Source organism: Anolis sagrei, chromosome 4, assembly GCF_037176765.1.
Source record: "Anolis sagrei isolate rAnoSag1 chromosome 4, rAnoSag1.mat, whole genome shotgun sequence".
NCBI classification, from domain to species: domain Eukaryota; kingdom Metazoa; phylum Chordata; class Lepidosauria; order Squamata; family Dactyloidae; genus Anolis; species Anolis sagrei.
The window spans coordinates 55,287,453-55,308,403 of NC_090024.1; the positions used below are offsets into that span (position 1 = coordinate 55,287,453).

Below are 20,951 nucleotides of genomic sequence, written 5' to 3' on the forward strand. Positions count from 1 at the left end.
GTTCTGCTTCGATGGGTGACTACTGTGTTTGAGCGTTATGGCAGGAAGATCTCTGTCTCCACTTCCATGTCATGCATAATTTGAATATCTCTCTGTCATTTTCTCACCCACTTGTTTTTCCTTCTAAGCTAGAAAGTCCCTGATGTTGTAACCTTTTTTCATACATCAGCTATAACAGCCTTTTGATCATTTTGGCTTTCTCTGCACTATTTTCAGCTGTATAATTTTCCTTTTTGAAGTTTGACAAAGAAATTTGTACTGTGAAGGATTTGTATGAAGGTATTATGGTATTGATAATTACATTTTTGATAGATTCCATATTATGAAAAATAAATTACAGATAGGTGGATACACACTTGAGTATTTGAATTCTTGGTTTTGCCAGGGTTTTAGGTTCTCTTTAAGTGGGTATAAACATCATTGAAAATGTATTTTCCCATATATGAAACTAATTAACTGCAATGCAATTCAGTGTTTTTATAATATTTTCATCTTATATTTCAGTTGATATCCAGAAAGGGTTTAAGTCGCTCACTATTTTCTGCAACTAAGAAATGGTTTAGTGGCAGTAAAGTTCCAGAGAAAAGTGTAAATGAATTGAAGAGCACATCTGGTTTGTTGTGAGTATACCTCATCATAACATTTACAGTGCTGGCAGTCCCCAACTTTTGAACAAGATAGGTTCTGTAGGTTTGTTCTTAAGTTGAATTTGTATGTACGTTGGAACATGTGCATTTTGTAAGTAACATATTTTTTCTTCGTGGTCTCTGTGAATGCACACATATGGAGTTACCACACCTGCATAGACCCCAACGGAAAGCTTTCTAAGCTGTGATCTTTCAAATTTTGGCGGTAACCCCGACCACTCCTCCCAGGGCATAAAAGCCCTGGCTCCACGCTCCCTTTTTCCCCACCATGGAGCGGGGCCTGCATGGGCGCCTATCAGCAGATACTGGCTCAAGCACTAAATTTGATGATTGTTAAGGCACCCCAATTGTCGGGAAAGCAATCCATTATACCTGCTGACAGGGAATAAGGTTTGACGCAGTGGACCGCAAGCTCTACTCCAGCGCATCGCTGCTCACAAGCATGTTTTAACTGCGGGGCCTGCATGTGCGCCTATCAGCAGATACTCTGAGAGAAGATGCAACCCTTTCACACCAAACTCTTAGAGGAAGATCGAGTGGTGCTTTCGACATTAAATTTATATGGCAATTTAACATACACTAAATTGTTGATTCATTCCTTGTAATGTTGAATGTAATTGAATTAGATTTTAAAGTGTATTATTATGAATAATTAATTATATGCATTACATTTTTTCTACTGATGTTCTGGACTTTCAGATCTAGAGACACCAGATGAATAATTTGCAGAGACAAATTATTGCAATATCAAGAATTTGGTTTCATTCTTGTGTGCTTCTGGGCGAGGAATTTCCTTCAGAATTTTTTTTTGTGTTTTCTTTTTAAAGGTATCCTCCAGAAGCACCAGAACTTCAAATCAGGAAGATGGCAGACCTGTGTTTCTTGGTGCAGCACTACGAACTAGCATACAGTTGCTATCATACAGCAAAGAAAGATTTTTTGAATGATCAAGCAATGCTTTATGCAGCAGGAGCACTGGTGAGTGCACTAACACAATTATTTTGAAAACATATACACTATCTAATTTCTTTTTCTTTTAAATGAAAATTTCATAAGAGCCTCTATATCAGTTTGCATTATTTTGCTGATTTAGCCTATTTCAGTGAAACTCTATTCTGAGTACATGGATACATTTTGGAAGTTCCTTTCACAAGAGGGAGTGACAACTATTGGCAAAATGGGAACTACACAACTTAATACATATGATTGGTTATTAGCCATTAGTTGCTTTGAGCCAGGAAACAAACACTAGTTTAGGGATGCACTTTGATGTTGCTTTTGTGGGTTTCCTACATGAATTCACTTAGTCATTCTAGGACAGGGATTCTCGAACTTGTATCAGCTGTGGAGCCCTTTTTGAAGCAAAAGTTTTTGGTGGAATCCCAAGAAATGTTTATATATTATATTATATTTTGTGTATGTGCGTGTGTGCATGTGCGTGTATATGGCATGGGCAAACTTTTGGACACAGATCACTTTGCATTTTAAATTTTGACAGATGGACTGGGCCAGTGGCAGGTGGATGGAAAGTGTTTGTGTGAACTAATTAAAAAAAATCCTATGCACACTGCACATACCTTGCTTGTAGTGCAAAAAATTCCCCCAAATAAAACAATTTTAACCAACACAAACTTAACAGTATTTCAGTGGAAGAGACAGGGGCCATCCAGATCAACCTTTGGGTTGAATGTCGAACAAGGACATGGGGGGGGGGGGCTGCTTTGGAGGCACATGCAGAAGACTCACAGAGATGCCCTGTGTCCCAAATAGTTTCTGGAGGGGACCTTTCATCACCCAAGGGGCTCCTTTGGTCCTTGTTGTATGTGGTCAACATCCTGCTAGTATTTGGTTCCAAACCAAATCTTCCTTAGCCTGCTTTTTTTCTGGGCTGAGATTCAGAGAAATCAGAGGGGTTTATCTCATATATTGTAAAATAACAAGGATATGTTAATATTTTACATCTTGTATTTCTGCTTTGAACAAGATGGACATTTATTTATTTTCCCTTACCTTGGTTCTATCTGCTACATATGATCTCTCATGTCATCTATCATACCGTATTTTGGATTATTTTGTAACCCAGGATGAGGTATATACATATACAGCTATGACATGACAGAAGAATTGAAAAGAGAATTTATTGTTTTAATTGTAAATATTACAATTAAAAAATAATTCAGATCTGGTCAGATGTAGGAAGGAGCAAGAGTTCAGGAGTAAGATGAATAGATACTACCGAACTCCTCAGTTTTATTTGCATATTCTTCTGTTTTAGTTTGATGCTATTTATAATTACCAACCCAGATTAAAATAAACCCACATCTACCATCTAGCCTGCACTCTCAAACCTACTTTTAAATGACTGATGTTTTTACTGAATATTTTATTCCTATAGAACATAAATTGGTTGTTTCTTGTGAATGTTATAAGATCTGGTTGTTAGACATTATGATTGTAAATTATTCTTCTTGTAATTCCCTTAAAATACAAATCCTTTCCTCTACACAAGTTTAACTTGCTCATAGGGGTGTGTGCGAGGGATGCCACTTGCACAGTTTGTTGTGATGAAAAAATAGTGACAAAACTACCTATTATCACTTGTACTTCACAGGAAATGGCAGCAGTATCGGCTTTTCTTCAGCCAGGAGCGCCAAGACCATATCCTGCTCATTATATGGATACTGCAATTCAGACTTACAGAGATATCTGCAAGTAAGAGGTTATTCATATGGACTTCTCCCAAGTAAAAAGTCAACTGGGCCATACAGCCCAGAAAAGCAACCCAGAAAAGTCAACTTCTATCTTTCTGAGTATTTGTCTTTGTTCAGTTACAGTGCATGATTAGGCTGTTTGATCCTCAGCAATAATAGGCTATTGGTGGTTGCTTTTTAACATTTGAATAAAATGTTAGGCCAAATCCAGCTTTTTCCTTTTATTGGCCTACCTAAGCCTAGAAGCAACCTAACATTGTAAACTGCCATTTATTGAACTGCACAGTAAATCTTGAATTTTCAGTTTTAATAAAGAGGAAAGTTGATTAAATCTTTTCTCAATAGTCTATAGCATTGGCTTCCAGCCTTTCATTTTCCAGATTTTGGGACTTCAACTCCCAGAAGCCCTGGCCTGCTTGTCAGGAATTCTGGGGACTGATGTCCAAAATATGAAGAAGACCAGAAGATGGGAACTGCTGTAGCTTAACTTGCACATTACTTGTCTGTTTGTCTTCTTCACAGTTATATGATAAGTCTCTGAGTAATACAATGTAGAATACTCCTGTTTTAAATATAACAGATTTGTGCACTAATCTGTGTCAAATGTCACTTACAAACAAGCAAGATATGTGTCATGGGTATTAAAATCTTGTTTTTAGGAACATGATGCTGGCAGAGAGATGTGTTCTCCTCAGTGCTGAAATATTAAAAAGCCAAATCAAATATTCAGAGGCAGCGGCTCTCCTGATACGTTTAACGAGTGAGGTAGATAATACTTTTATTGCTGGTTGCTGTATTATTGAGATAAAATAAGGCTTATTTTTAAATGCAGTTTTCTAGGTACAGTAAGTTGTGTCTAGAGGAAAACTTATGGCATATCAGATGATTGTAAAGATTTGTTTACATTACAAATGACCATTTACTCTGATAGTTCTTGCATATTTCTAAATTTATGTGGGTAATTATGAAACCTCAGTCATGGACACAAGTTCTTCTAGTTATCCAGTAATATTGTTCAGACCATTTGAATAATCATTTCTCAGTGAATTTTGTCAGGAGGTTAAAAGTACAAATGATGAAATGGGATAATAATGAAACAGTTACTGGGGTAATATTATGCAAAATGTATGTAAATGTGTTTCTCATACTTCTTAAAATCACACAAGTTCAAATACCCACAGAGTGGTTAAAATGAAATATGAAAACAAGGTGAGGTGCAAATTACATATATTCTGTATAGCAGACATTATATCTACAACGATATCAAGGCAGAGCTATTGTTTAAAATAAAAAGCTGAAAATTGACCTTGTATAAGTAGCAGAATCAAAGGTATTAGTTGTTGTATATCATGTGAGCTGCATTACTTCACTGAGATTGTATGAGAGATATTCTAGCTATGTCGAAATAAGACAATGAAGATGCCATTGACAAACACTTCTTGATTGTTTCAAAAATATAACTTAGAGTTAGCTTATAGTATTTAGTACCGATTCCCTTCCTCCTTTCCTTTTTTCTTTGTTTGAAATATGTTAAAGCTTACATTCTTGTTTTCTTAATTTTTCTGTGGAAAAATGGCAGCAGAGCGCTTGGATGGGAATGGTGAGTGTTAGAAATGTCATAGCTAGAAAGTTAGATAGACCGTTAATGTTTTTGTCCCTTTGTTTGCCAGTTATGTTTCTTTCTGGGTATTCATCAAAATATCAGTGTAAGAAAACGTATTCATGTTAGTGATGTGGCCCTTGACAGCTTCAAAGCAGGACTGGTTTAGAGAGTGCTCTTCATTTGCGGAACAATTGATAAATGAGCCTCAGAAAGAACATTCCTTTTTCAAATCCTTAATCATATGTACTGTTGTCCTTATAGAAGAGAACATCTCAGTATCAATTAGTTTCTTGTAATTTCCAGCTTTGATTCAATTTTAAACTGATTCTATAATTATTTTTCTTAGGATTTATCCATTATCTTAGTCCATGTTGGTAAGAGTACTGAACCAAGGACAATGGGTGTAATTTATTTCACTCTCAAATCACTTAGAAACACAAGTAGTTCTAGCATACTTTTCTTTATCAGATGTAGAACTACGTCATTTTCGAGATCACTGAAAAATCATCTGTTATTAAATTTATTCCCCCCTTTAAAACCCAAATGCTTTGCAATGTAAAAATGAACTACTGTACCAGGATTGCAAATTTGCATACCATTAAATTTGATCAATGTAACTTAAGAAAAATATTTCTAGGAAGTCTACATTGCATCTATTTCATGTAGCATTTCTTCCTCTTCTGTGTAGTTCTCTTCTATAATAACAAATTACACATAAGCATATAGCCATTTCGGTTGTAGATTGGAGTCAATTGTAGATATTTCCAATGGAATTTATATATAACTTATCCATAGCTAAGGAAAGTTTATAGAATATGCCCACTTTGGTAGTAAAATAGGGGTTTTTTAGACTTCAAAACCTTTTCTGATATTTATATGATTGATTTCCCTGGTTGTTCGTAACTTAAGTGATCACTTGCCTGTTTTAATAGGATTCAGATCTTCGGAGTGCACTATTGCTGGAGCAAGCAGCACATTGCTTTATAAACATGAAGAGTCCCATGGTTCGAAAATTTGCCTTTCACATGATACTGGCTGGCCATAGATATAGTAAAGCTGGGCAGGTATGCTTTGCATCATAAGAAAAACATACTGATCCTGTGACTTATTAAAATGGCTTGGTTTGTTTTTTGTTTTGTTTGTTTGTTTGTTTTGATGTTTGATTGATGTTATGCTTAACACTTTATTGCAATTGAGTGAAATGTAATATTTCCCAAAAGGGAAACATGACAAGGGGAACATGAGGGAAAAATGTAAATGCAACATCTGTGAAGGAAAAATCAAGTGCCCACCTCTTTAAAAACTCCTAGTGACTAGGAATAGTGTATCTTCCTAATGTGGGTAATTGCATTATTGGATATTGTGGTAATGTTTAGAATTCCCTTCATTTAAGAAGTCTCAAATGCAGTTAACAGAAAGTTTAAAGCACTCGCTTCTGACATTTCACCTGCATCTGTGGCAAGCATCCTCAGAGGTTGTGAGGATGCTTGCCACAGCACCACCTCTGAGGATGCTTTCCACAGATGCAGGCGAAACGTCAGGAGAGAATGTTTCTAGAGGCTATACAGCCCGAAAAACCTACAACAACTCAGTGATTCCAGCCATGAAAGCCTTCGACAATACATAGAAAACTTAAAACCTACGTATTCTCACATAGTTACAAAAAGAATAAAATAAGAACATCAAACTGAGTCTCAGATTCCCTTAAAGTTGTGTGAGAACAAAAAGGTTTTAGCCAGATACCTAAATGACTGGAGTAGTCATTAAGTAAATTTAGGGCAGGAAGTATGCACAAGAGGAGCACCTCAAAGGAAGCTCTATTTATCTGTTGCCATCTTTACTTTGGATAATGGAGCACCTGAACAAAGGCATCGGCAGCTGGCCTTAATTATTTAGGCACGTTAATACAGAGATATACATTACCATTATTTATGCAGTTTAAATAGTAGTGAGTTTAAGTCTTCATGCTTTAAGTCTTGAGGCATGTGCATTCGTTAAAACACTTTCTTTCCTTAATTCTCCATGAAAATAGCATGTTTGGCACCCCCTGTTCAGTTTTGAGGAGAGCATGTAAGGAAGGGGTATGCATTAGGGACTCTTCATGTTAGCCTGAATTATGGTTTCATGTTGCTCAAAAGACTACTGCTGTCACATTTATTTTCTTGATTGTAATGTAAGTAATGCTTACTCCACATGCATAATCTGGTCAGTTTCTAGAGCATGTCAGTATGCTTTTTTCACAAATAAAAATGACACTTTCTGTTAGTTTTAAACCATATTTTTGTCTTCAGATCCTTATCTGAGTACAGTTCAAAATTTTGGTATTTGGTTTTTTTAATGACAGAGCTTGGGACCATAGACTGTAAATACCATTTTTACATGCATATTTGCCTGTGTGTTAAAGCTGCATAAAGCTCTTATCTGGGAAAAGTAAGTAGTAATTGGGAATGAGACTCTCCCCATTTAGAGTCTCAATGTTGCCTTTAGAATATGACTCTGGAATTGCTTACAAAGTGAATATTTAGGTTCAGCTCATGTTTTTTTGAAAGGTCCAGATAAATAAAAATGAGCGGAACCTAAATATTATTTTATTGTTCAGATTTGATCATCTGCTAGTTTATTTCAATTATACTATAATTGATGGTGTGAAGTGTGCTATGTTGGATGTATGAGCATTTTTGCTGAAGATTGGGATGTGCAGTTTTATAAATATTATTACATATGTTCCAAACATGGCATTATAAATTCCAATAATATTTTATCTCATAGGGATAAATATTTATATTGAAACTGTTGTGCTGTTAGTTTCTGCTGATTTTCGCCATTATTCAGTAATTTCTGATGTCTAGTACTGGGAAATTAATGTTTTAAAATATGTTTTTGAGTGTGCTATTTGACTATACCATTGCATGTTTAATTGTATTTGGTGTGTTAATATTTATCTTGCAGAAGAAGCACGCTTTACGGTGTTACTGTCAAGCCATGCAAGTTTATAAGGGGAAAGGATGGTCACTAGCTGAGGATCATATAAACTTCACTATTGGCCGGCAATCTTTTACACTTCGGCAACTTGATAATGCTATATCAGCATTCAGGCATATTTTGATCAATGACAGCAAGCAAACTGCTTCTCAACAAGGAGCCTTTCTCCGAGAATATCTTTATGTTTATAGGGTAAGACACTAAGTTTCAATCTTAATAAACATTACACAATATTTGTTATATTTTCCCACTTGATACTAAGTCTCCCCTTGAGCTTACTGGATTCTCGTCCAGCTCAAGGCTTTTTGGTGTCTGAAGTCGAAAATTCAAATGGACCCCTTCCCCCCACCCTTTTTTTAAGTGAGCATAATCCACTAACATGTTCTTCTGTGAAGCTTTCATTCTTTTTTTAATGAACTTTTTCTATGAATTGGATGTGTTTGTTGCTTAAAGCCTCCCATAATCTATGACTTGAAGTGCCATCATTTGAATGAGTTTCATACTATATTGTATTGGGAAAGGAGCTTATCTTTCAAGAAAGAACAGCCCTCAAGTCCTGTTTAGCATAGGTAAGTCATTGAGTACATCTAAAGTAACTATTGAATTGTCATTCTTGGCATCTCTTATGACTGGACAAGGGTCGCAAAATATAACATTTGTCAAGGTTCATGAAAGAGAATTTCAAAACAGAGAATTCCTTCTTAAACTTCACTTCCAGAAGAATGCTCTCAAATTAACAGATGAAGTAACTCAACAGGCCCCTCAAGATTGTTTTAATATCAATCGGTAAAACTCCATTGTTATCAAATAAATTGAAGTGCTGTTCTCAGAAATGTCTGGAGTAGAGCCTCCTAATATTGATAGGCCCTTTCATATTAAAGTTCAACCAAGGTTACGGACTGTCTTTGCAGAACTGCACTTCTCCTTAGACTATGGCAGCTCAATCTGCTTTGAGTACAATCTCAAGAATAGCTTTCTCTGTCCCCAACCCTGGAGAGAACTATCAGTTACAAACATAAAAGTTAGAAATGGCTTCCTATTGATCTTCAGTAGCTGGAGTAACTAGGAAAAGAAATAAGATGAGATGCATCCTCAGTCTGATCAGGAACCTCAGATGCCACTGTCTTCCCTTCTGGCTTCTGTTTTCTTGAATCAAAAGCTTTCCGTTCAGCTCAAAGCAACAAACACTGCCTTTTCCTTCCAGCTCCTTGCTGATATTTCCTTGGCTCTTTGGTTGGTGCTGTGTGTTATCCAGCTTATTATCATTCCTACAGAAACTCTTCACCATAGTACAATTATTTATTTATTTATTTATTTATTTATTTAAAGGTTTTATATACCGGCCTTCTCACCTCTCTTGAGGGACTCAGACCGGTTTCCAATCATAATATCACATACAATCAATAAAACATCATAATTCATATTACAGTAAAACATTAAAACAGCAATTACAATCAATAACTACAATGGTCAGTCGTCAGACCAAAATCGTTGCTCATCCTCCTCCATCCATATCTCAGGGTGTTGACTCACTCATCGAATGCCTGTCTCCATAGCCAAGTCTTCACCTGTTTCCTAAATGTCAGGATAGAAGGGGCGGTTCTGATCTCCAGTGGGAGAGAGTTCCAGAGTCGAGGGGCCACCACCAAGAAGGCCCTGTCCCTCATCCCCACCAGACGCGCTTGCGAGGCCGGTGGGACCGAGAGCAGGGCCTCTCCAGACGATCTTAATAATCTATTACTTTAATTCATCAAAGTAATAATGATAATACAGGTTCTAATTCAAAGTGAAAGGGGAGTTAAAGTTGGTTCTCAATAGCTGAACTGGACTATTTCCCAAACCAAGACACAAAGAATAATCTAGTTTCTTAAAACTTCGCCTTTTCTTGTTTGGTGAACTTACTTCTCTAAACAACCAATCTAGCCATTCAGTGGAGAATATTTTAAGTTCATATTTGAATGACTTAAAAAGTACAAATGGGTAATTACTTGGGATGTGTAATTGATTAAAAATGTTTCAAAAATGTTTACAAAGTGGAGGTGGGTGGATGTCGCTGGTGATTTTGTTACTCTTTTGTTATAGCAATTGCGCATAATTAAATTACCATAATTGGGGAAACTTCATGGGCTCCTTTCTCCCTCATTTTTACAGCTATTGGGGTAAAATTTGCTACAATGGTAGAACACATTCATCATTGTTAGCACACCAAATTTCAGAATTTTTCACTTCTCCACAGATTTGTGGCAAATTTTCAAGGCTTTTCTAAGCAACATTTTAAATAAGAAAAAAATAGCGAATCATGAAGAATAGTTCCATAACACAAAATAATTTAAATACCATGGTTCATTATATATTTTATATAGACTTAATTAAATCAATTTAATGTTTGCTTCTCGTAGATTTAGCATGGGGGATTTGGTTAACCAGTTAAGTCATGAGTAAACCAGGTTTTTTTAAACCTGAAAAATTTGAACCCCTACATCACTCTATGGTGTCACCAAACATCTTGTCATGTTGAATTAAGCATAATGCCTGACACTGTAGAGATGAAAGTTGCTTTCTGCATTTGGAGCAGTTCCCTTTTTGGACCATTAAAACTGGGAGATTTTGAGAGCTGATGTCTTCATGGTTGGGGAGAACTTCCCCAACCTCAACCCCATCAGGCTATTTATCCATGCAAGAATGAAACTGGACTGTGAAAGAGAGGCACACGAATAAATGCATGCATATCTTTGTCTGGGTATTCACATGAATGTTCCTGGGCAAAATGACAAACGGCTAGCTGAAGGAATGCATGACTATATAAATATAATCTATCTACATCAGTATATAGCTGTAGCCTTACTATCAACATCTTATCTGGATTATTTAAGTGATCAACTGTGAACTCATACAGGTTGTCCTCTTCATCTCAAGTGACATCTTGCCTCTTTTTTTTTTTTGTAGTATACTTGAGAACTGAGGTGGAGGTGCTTTGACATAGTGGACATTCTGGAAATGTGTGATAGGGGTGTGGGGTCAGGGTTACTGCCAAAGCTATCCTGCTTGAGAGGTTCCTTACATGATTTTTTCCATATATGTGAGTTCACTGATCACAAGAGTTAACTACTGTTATAGGAAATTAACTGTTTTTCTACCTGTCACATTAAAAGCAATAACAAAGTAAACTGTTAGAATGAACATGCCGAAAGCTGTGAATATCAGAACTAGTTTGTACAAGATAGGGATTCCATAATTGTTTTGGTGATTTACGACTATGTTTAAAACTTGAGACATTTCAAGACGTATTTGTGTATTTGTATTTAAGTGTTCCTTATGTTTTTCTGTGTATTACCATATTGACAAGGGCAATTTTAAAGTCATTCAGTTTTTACTTCCTGAATGTTGATCAAGCCCCATTTTCCTTTTTTTTTCTTTTTTAGAATGTAAGTCAGTTGTCCCCGGATGGACCTTTACCACAGCTTCCTTTACCCTATATTAATAGCTCTGCAACACGGGTGTTTTTTGGACACGACAGAAGGCCAGCAGAAGGTGAACTTCTATTCAGATTCTTCTTTTGGCTTTAGAAACTAATACGGATAGCTCGTATATGGAATTTATAAGATAAGGTTAGATGTGCATATTAGCAGAAGAGGAGAACAGGCTGCTGAGCTGGTAAACTGCAGGCACATTACATATTGCAAGTAGAGACTATTTCTTTTGAATATATCTTTAGTTCAAAAAACCTACAAGCAGAAAACCACTAACTTGGAGATAAAAGCTCATGACCACCTCTTTGCTTCTTATGCTGCTCCTTTTTGTGTGTGTGCAGGGATTGTTCTTTTTAATAAACAGAGGCCATAATTTCTCACCTGATATCTGAAATAGTGCACTTTACTTTGACAACACCTTACACTTTCATTCTGTTGTGTGTGTGGTTTTGTCCTTCAGTTAATTCTTAGAAACTGTATGATTCTGAATTAACCCAATATGCTTTTATTGATTCATGTTTAATGGAAAAGAATCGTAGAGTTAGAATAGACCACAGGGGCCATACAGTCCAACCCCCTGCCATGCAGGGAAATACCATCAAAGCACTATTGTTGGTGCGCATGGGTTAATTACCATTCTTCGATTGCCATTAAGAGGATGCTTTTAGGTGTTTACTTGATTTTTCCAAATACTTTGTTCTCCTTTAGCTACAGTGTTGTGCTGGCCATGGGCATGCTGTGCAAGTGTGAAGTATGAAGCGATATGTAATTGGCAGTCAAAACTTTGACTGTCTAGTTTAATAACATTGAAATCATTCCACTCCCACTAAATCATTGGTTCCCTGTCTGTCTAGTTATTTGATTTCCAGTTCCACTGTTCAGACTTGTTTGGATCTTTTCTCCCTTCTTTTTAACAACAATAGTGCCTTCTGTAAACAAAGCAGGCATCTCAGAAAATATTCTAATGGCGCAGTCTTTAAAACATGAACATTCCAAGGTCTTAAATAAATAAATCCCTGGGTTTTTTTTTTGTTTCTTCTCTGGTGTACTAAATTAACTGTGATTTTTTTTAAAAAATGTATTTACAATTAGGTGAAAAACAGGCAGCAACACACATAAGCCTTGATCAGGAATATGATTCTGACTTTTCACAACAGTGGAAGGAGCTTGAGGAGCAAGTAGTATCCACAGCTAACAAAGGCATAACCCTTCCTAATTTCCAGCCAACACAGTACTGCCTGAACAAATATTCGGATAATTCGAGGTTTCCAATTGCTGTAGTAGAAGGTAAAAAAATCTACAAAAATAATTATTGACTTAACTTTATTTAATAAAAATCATGTATGCAATAACATCAAAATTATGAAGTCATTATAAGTGATTCGGCTTATTTTCACGTCTTGTAAACATCCTAAGAATTGTTTTTATTTTTAATAGAACCAATAACTGTGGAAGTGGCTTTTAGGAACCCACTAAAAGTGCCTCTTTTGTTAACCGACTTGTCACTACTTTGGAAATTCCAGCCAAATGATTTTAATTCAAAGAATAATGGACAAGCAAAAGAATTAGTAAGTAATTAGAAAATATATTGAATGACAAATTAAGTATATATTTTTCTTATGGTTTAATCAGTGCATGCCTCCATATGGTTATTCCTAAGTTTGATTAAATTTTGGGAATTAATCAAGATTAATTACAGTCTTTCTGTGTTTGGGTTTAATGCAAAGGATCAGTGTAAAACACAAGCAAAAGCTTCTGACATCTTAATGTTTCTGCTAGCGAGAGTAAGCATAGATACGCTTCAGCCAAGATTGGTCTCTTGTTTATAATGCTAAAATATGGTTTAACATTATGTGCACTCCAAGAATATTTGAGTTTTTGAAAAGAGTATTTGAGAAACAGCTCATTCTAATTTCCTATTTTTACAGACTGTCACACCTCCTACGTATTTATTATTTTAGTGTTCTGGCAACAGCTTAATGCTGAGAAACCATATTGTGATTAAAAGATAGTTGGCTAACTGTTACATTATTTAATAGATTATTTAATAGTTTAAAACTGTTGTTATTATTGAGAGAAATCTATTAAATGTCAAGAGACTATATCAAATACATGTATGACACCTACATGTATTTTGTTTTAATTTTCATCCTGAGGTGATTTATATCCTGTGCTGGGAGAATGGCAGGATATAAATCAATTGAATGAATGAATAAAAGTATTTCTAAATATTTTTATTCTTTAGGGAACCTGTGGAAAAGATGTGATTGGGGCTGAAGTGATATCCGAATTTTTGATCAATAGCGAAGAAACTAAAATGGTAGGTAGCATTTTTAAGTTATTTGTATCCCCGCAAGATTGCAAAAAACAAAGAGGCTAACTTGAATTTGTGAATATGGAGCACTACTATTGGATTAGAAGTAGACTGGAACATTAAATTTCTATAAGGAATGTCAGTTTTAGATATTTTTCTACTTTATTTATTCAACATGCTACTCAGTAGTAGAGTTAAAGTTTAGGAATTACTGCAGATAGATCTCTCCCATCTTTTGAGCTTCATGTGTGCAAGCTTTTTATGGTGCATAGAAAAGTATAGCATGAAAAATTGTGAAAACCTGTTTTGAAATTTTGTTTTACAAAATTTCAGTGGCAAGGGATACTAATGCTGTAAGTTGAGTGATGTCATTGTTTTGTGAAAGATGTGGTAAAATTTAGAATTTATATTAATTTAATAATTAAAAAAATAAAAAATGCTTGTTTTTTGTAACTAAAATCAGTGCATAATATAAAATAACTCTACACTAGCAACAACAAAAATCTAACGTATCTCCACAGGCAAGACTAAAGCTCTTTCCCCATCAAACAGGGGAGCTACACATTCTGGGAGTCGCTTATAATCTTGGCACTGTTCAGGGTACAACAGTGCTTGATGGAATAGACGCTTCTGTTGGATTGCAAACTGGTAAGTCGGTTGGTATATTTACCATAACAGCATGAAAGGCTTTGTATAAGAACATATTGTAAGATTCTAGTAGCCAGTCTGTTGATCATGAAGCAGTAGTTGTAAATGAGCTGGGAATGTTTGGTGTGAATAGCTAATAAAAAAAATTACTAATACATTCCATTGGTAATACTCTCCCAATTGATCATACCGGTTCCTATGACTAGATTTGCATATTTTAAAGATTAAATGTGTCCTGCCTTTCCATTGGACTACCACGGAGAGATAACAGCTTCAGTAGAACATAAAATAGGACAATTGAAGTAGGAAAAACAAGGCTGCCAACATATAAACAAAAGCATGTACCCATAAAATCAGTTAACTCATGCTTATATGCAGAAAATATTTAGTTAGATGCTACCTTAATATCCTGGCTTCATCTAAGTTGTTAAGTGTAGTATCCCAGATCTGCTGAAACATTAAATTTAATTAATGGATGACATTATAATTTACTTGTTTGATGTCATGACAGGAGGAAATCCATAAATGTTGATTTACTGATCACAAATTTAACCACAGTAATAGTAATAACCTGTTTTTCTACCTACCTTGCTTTTTTAATCTCACGAAAGGAGGAATATCAGTTGTAAGCACAGTTGAAAGGCTTTTTTCTATCTTGGCTTGTTGAACTATGACGTGATTATTCAAACATGTTAAGCATCCCATAAAACTCTTTTGGGAAAGAAGATTTTTCCTGTACCAAAAATTATTCTGTGGCCGTGTTCATATTTTGTCAGAAGTCTTTGTATGTCATGTCTGTCTGCACAGATTTAATATTATACTAATTAGAGTGGGCTGTCAATTCAATTATTTTTTTTCTTTCTGTTTATTTTTGTTTAGGAAAATATCTCTCTAATGGAATGTCAGTACGAGGGCGACAAGATTTGGAAATCCAGGGGCCTCGCTTGAATAATACAAAAGAAGAGAAAACATCTATTAAATACGGACCAGATCGGCGTTTGGATCCCATTATTACAGAGGAAATGCCTTTGTTGGAGGTATAGCTGTTAACAACACCAAAATATTTTAAGTGCTTCTTTGGAAATATGGTAGATTGATGGAACAGCCTAGGTGCTTTTTCTGTTCTCACTTGACAGAATGCTAAAGGTTATTATTATTATTATTATTATTATTATTATTATTATTATTATCTTTATTTGTACCCCGCTAACATCTCCCGAAGGACTCGATGCGGCTTACAAAGGCCAAGGCCTAAATAAAACAATCGTATAACAAATACACAACTTTAAGCAAATCAAAACATTAAAGCAATAACAGAAACAACAAAAACAATACACCATAACACAATAAAACTAGGGCCGGGCCAAATGTAATGGGTACAGATTAAAAAGTGCTGGGTGTGACAGGTGGTATGTCAGATTTTAGGGTAAGTACAGTGTGCAGGCAATCTTAAAACTCTGATAAAGTGCTTCTGGGACATATTGCTGGAGTCTTCCTATTCTGGAAAGGCACAACTATATTCAAATTCTGAGAATTTGAGATTTAAGTTGGGGGAAATCCCTGCCAGTTCTCAAACACCCCTGATTTAGTGAATTCCTCTTTCAACTGAAAACATTTAAACAGTGCATGTAATATCTTTCAAAAAAATACTGTTTTCTCTTACATAAACTATGTTATTATTCACAAAGTAGTAATCTATTCCTCTTTTAAAGATAGTAAAACACTAAATACATGGTTCAGCAAACCACCCTTATTTGGTCAATCCTTTATGGCATGTTTATGTGATTAAACATAGATAAATAAGGTAGAAGTTGCTGTCTTTTTGAAACTATGACTGATTGTCAAAATATATTCCTTTGTTTCTCTTCCATTGCAGGTATTCTTTATAAATTTTCCTACAGAACTGCTTTGTGGTGAAATCCGGAAGACATATGTAGAATTTGTGAATGTAAGCAAGTGTTCCTTGACGGGAGTGAAAGTTGTCTCTAAGCGGCCAGAATTCTTTACTTTTGGTGGCAGCAGTGCTATTCTCACTCCGCTAAGTCCATCAGCATCTGAACATTGCAGTGCTTACAAGACTGTTGTATCACATTCTACCTCTTTAAGTTCACTGACGTCCTCAGCTGCTTCTTCAGACTTTGGGGTTGGGTCAGGAAGTCAACCTGAAGTAATAGATGTCCCACTTCCTGAATGTGTTCTCCTCCCTGGAGCATCAGTACAGCTTCCCATGTGGTTACGAGGACCTGACGAAGAAGGTGTTCATGAAATAAATTTCTTGTTTTACTATGAAAGTCTTAGAAAACACTCCAAACTGTGGTAAGTTTTGGTTTCTTTGTCTTTGTGGGCTTAAGAGTTATGCAAATTTTGATAGCAGCTAATAGATGGTCCCAGAAAAATGTCCTCTTAATTAGTCTGTAATGGTTAATGCCATCATCAATTATATTAAAATCTGAATGTAACTAAGTTTTAATATATAGGGTGTATTGTTTTTCACTCATTCTAAAAACATAAGTGATTAAATGCTACACCTAATGTAAATGTATTTTTCTCACAGGAATATGATGATGCAAAATAGGGAAATCTGAGTTCAGTGGAGAATGTTGTAATTAGGAAATAGCAGGGCATGTACTGAGTGTTGTAAGTGCTATAATCAGCAATGCGATAAACCTTTTAATTTGTATTTTCAAAACACTGGTGAGGACAGTGGAATCATATCTGTCTTTCTTGCCTTGCCTCATGTGTTTGATATAATACCGAAATGCAATTTATTTCTGATATTACTTACCAGGAAAATAAACACAGAGTCTCTTGTTGGTAAGAATTTATGTACTTATATCCTTACTATTATCATGTAGTACAATACTTTATAGTTTAATGATTTTGTTTGTTTATTTGACATTCCCAATAAAAATAATTTGAGTTTCCGTTGTATCTTTGAAACATTTTTGCAGTGTTTTTTTGTACCTCGCCCCAGAATTCTCTTGCTTTTTTTTACAGCACCATCACATGTGGAAGAAAGTTCATTCTTGTTCTTTACATTTCCAGCACTTGTTTCCTCCCTTATACATTTTAGCTAGTGTTGGTACCACCTGTCCATCATTTTATAAAAACAATCTCTAAGGTCATAGCACATAATTTTATTTAAACCAATAGTCTACATTTTTCCCACTTATCTAATTCTATGCTGTGCCAGACATTTTGTACCCGTTTAGTCATACATTCTTTTACCAGTTCTGTTTCCATTTCCATCTTTAATTACACTTTATATATATTTCCAATAAGATGTTCTTCATTAGTACACAGTTCCTTTTCTAATTCTGATGGTTCTCTTTCAAATCCAATACTTTTACTGTCCAGAGTAAATGATTCTTTCAGTTGCCTATATATATATTTATTAATGTTGATAGACTTATTTGTTTTTTATGTATTAATATTGAGAGTCTTATAAGATGTACAACAGTCGCCAAGTTGCATGGGAAAGAAAATGGGTACATAAGCAGTGGAACATAAAATATATTTTTTCTTTCAGTCATAGAGTATTAAGGCACACTGCAGTTATTTGTACCAGCCGATCATTGACTGTGCAAGCCACTGTATTTCGAAGCAATGCCCTTGAGAATGAAAAAGGTGAAGGTGACAATATGCTAGTGTTTGTGGATGTGGAAAATATCAATACCGTAAGTCTGCTCAGAAATAAGGCTAATATTGGTTGTATTTTTAAGTGAACCTTTCTGCCCTCATATATCTTGCATATGTTTTTAATGTTTTTGCATTAATGAAGTTTCATTGCAAATCTATGACTTGATTAAAGAGTTGGAAAAAGAATGTCACTATGAAATCAGGATGAAATAATTTCCACCCCACCCTGATGTTATTTGTACTATACTGTTGCTGCTGTTGGTTTTGACATTTACTGAACTTCAGTTGAGACCTTTTTTTGGTCTTTTAAAAAATTATTATTGAAAGATTTTTAAAAACCAAACCACATGAAAATAATATTGATATTTAGACAATTTTTTATAAAATGGAATATAGAGACAATTAAAAAGGGGAAATGATATGGCACTCTGAAGTTCTCTATATCATTCTGTTTCATTAGTCACATTTTTACAAAAGGCACTTCAACCTGCAATATTAAGTACTTTTCAGCCATTCTTTTCACCTGCATTTAAATCCTGAAAAATGCGAGTGGCCCCATCTGGACCTGATTTTAGATTTTGAAATTTTGGAGTGAATAAAGTTGTTTTAATTTAATGCATTATTTAAAAGCAAAGCATATTAAGTTCAAAAGGAGTGAAAATGAAATCTGAAGAGGTCTTAGATACCATAAAAATCCAGCCACTTCTTTGCCAATGTTATATATAAACTCATCATATATGGATGGTCAATACACATTGGTATTGAACAGTGGTAGCCTTAACTGAATTAGAATCTGTTGATTATACTCTAAACAGGCTGATTTTTAAATTTTGCTATTCTATTAAACTAAAACAAATACAAAGCAAATGTTTAGAAAAACTGTATATTCTGCTTCTTGGCATATATTTAGTTTTTGAAATGAAACTTTCCATGGAGTCTAATAATTTGCAATTCTGTTCTCTTTGATGCTTGCTTATCAGAGTGAAGCTGGTGTAAAAGAATTCCATGTAGTTCAAGTGTCTAGTAATAGCAAAAACTGGAAGTTAAAGGAATCAATAGATCTGTCTGAAGACAAAGGTTTGTGAATTTTATAACTAGATAGAACAGTTTAAATTTTATTTGCTAACATTTTAGGTGATCCTAAGAACCATAAACAATCATGGATCTTTCCTGTTGTCTTTCAGTTGCAGCTTCTGTGCCTCCTATGGGCGTGGGTTACATTGGGACAGCATTTAGTGGAGTGTGGGTACTGCAGCAGTAATTAAAATTTCTAGAAAATTCTTTGTGGGAAGAATTTGGGTTAGAGGAAAAGCCTAAAATAATGCAACACTAGTAGCAAAAATATTTAGAATTCTATAATATATCTGTCTACTTTAATGGGCAATTGTCTAATAGTAGTACAATATAGTATGAGGGTTGAATGAAAAGTAATGTCCCCATCTTCGTAACTCCTGCGGCAGGTACTGGCCTATTCAGTAGTTTCTCCTGTACAGTTCCATTTAGCATTGAACGGTTATGTTGTTACAATGCCAAGTATGGAACCCTGCGCAGAAGGTCGGTCAGTGTGACTTAAGCAACGTGCAGTCATTAAATTCTTGACAGCAGAAGGTGTCACCCCAAAGGAGATTCATCAGAGAATGCAAGCTGTTTATGTTTATTGTGTTGATGTGAGTACTGTGCATCGTTGGGTGAGTAAGTTTAAAGATGTTGAGGTGGGAACATCTGACTTGCATGACAAACAAAGAGTTGGATGTCCTGTGACAGCAACCACCAAGTTTCACAAGCAAAAGATTGACAGATTGATTCAGGATGATCGTCGTATCACTCAGAGAGAAATTTCAAGCATAATCGGCATTTCACAAGAACGTGTAGGTCACATTATTGCTTTGCATGGCTATTGGAAGATCTATGCATGATAGGTACCCAGGATGCTGATGCCTGAAATAAAAGCGCACAGCCTTGAAACTTCAGAGAGTGGATCTCACCACCGTATGACATCCTCCATACAATCCAGATTTAGCACCGTCTGACTTCCATCTGTTCCTGATAATGAAAAAAGATCTGCAGGGACATCATTATGTTTCTGATGAAGACATTGAGAGAACTGTGAGAACTTGAGAGAGCTGGTTGCGGAAACAGAGTGTCGACTTCTTCCGGGACGGCTTCAGAAAACTTGTTCATCATTAGCAGAAATGTATCCAATTATCTGGTGATTATGTGGAAAAGTGAATAGTGGTAGTTAAAGAGCACATTCTAAGGAGTATTCCTGTGTTTGATTTATTAAAATATTCCCATCCAAACCCAAGTAACGAAAGTGGAGGCATTACTTTTCATTCAGCCCTCGTAGGATGTTAGGATTAGTCCTAATAATACAAGTATCTTTTGCAATATTCAAGTGTGTTTTGTAGTTTCATGGCTTTTTCTAAAATCTCTGTCTCATTATATTTAAAATCTTTAATGTTATTTACCTATATGTTTATGTTGAAAGTCATTCTGGAATAATAATTCGAGTGTCAGACTGGAACTTTGAAAGACCAGGATTTGAATCCTCACTCCAACGTGAAAGACCAATCTGTGATCTTGAGCAAACGAGCTCTCTCAGCTTTAGAAGATGGCAGTGGCAAACATATGAAAAAATCTTGCCAAAAAGACTTTATGCTAGGGTTGCTGTATGATGTGGTCAATATGAAAGGACATAGTCACAACAATATGTTATACTAAGTAGCACATGAAAATTAAGAGTTATAACCATATTTTCAAGTTTATGGCAAATAAAACCAGCAAAGCAGTCAAAATGATTATGAATTACTATTGTTTTACTCCTAATATCTAACGAAGCTCATAACAGCTTGTATTTTACTAAAACAACAGTCTTCTATATTAGGTTGCCAGTGATTTTTTAATAAAAAAATACTAGCTCACATAAAATTTAGAAAT

At 35.2% G+C, this 20,951-nt stretch overlaps 1 protein-coding gene across 7 annotated transcripts in view; it reads left to right on the plus strand.

The window, feature by feature from the left end:
* The window catches only part of TRAPPC8 (trafficking protein particle complex subunit 8), a 72,820-nt gene that overhangs the window by 34,834 nt on the left and 17,035 nt on the right, over window positions 1-20,951 (plus strand). For 4 of the 7 annotated variants that reach the window (XM_060775224.2, XM_060775223.2, XM_060775226.2 and 1 more), the window contains 15 exons: window positions 505-620; window positions 1,475-1,625; window positions 3,259-3,359; window positions 4,018-4,123; window positions 5,894-6,025; window positions 7,911-8,135; window positions 11,366-11,474; window positions 12,506-12,700; window positions 12,851-12,981; window positions 13,659-13,733; window positions 14,249-14,375; window positions 15,255-15,412; window positions 16,252-16,691; window positions 17,905-18,052; window positions 18,995-19,091. In XM_060775224.2, coding sequence (XP_060631207.2) covers window positions 505-620; window positions 1,475-1,625; window positions 3,259-3,359; window positions 4,018-4,123; window positions 5,894-6,025; window positions 7,911-8,135; window positions 11,366-11,474; window positions 12,506-12,700; window positions 12,851-12,981; window positions 13,659-13,733; window positions 14,249-14,375; window positions 15,255-15,412; window positions 16,252-16,691; window positions 17,905-18,052; window positions 18,995-19,091 — 2,311 coding nt within the window. Of the gene's footprint in view, window positions 1-504; window positions 621-1,474; window positions 1,626-3,258; window positions 3,360-4,017; window positions 4,124-4,937; window positions 4,959-5,893; window positions 6,026-7,910; window positions 8,136-11,365; window positions 11,475-12,505; window positions 12,701-12,850; window positions 12,982-13,658; window positions 13,734-14,248; window positions 14,376-15,254; window positions 15,413-16,251; window positions 16,692-17,904; window positions 18,053-18,994; window positions 19,092-20,951 lie in introns of all 7 variants that reach the window. The other 3 variants (XM_060775221.2, XM_060775222.2, XM_060775225.2) reach the window with 1 other exon arrangement.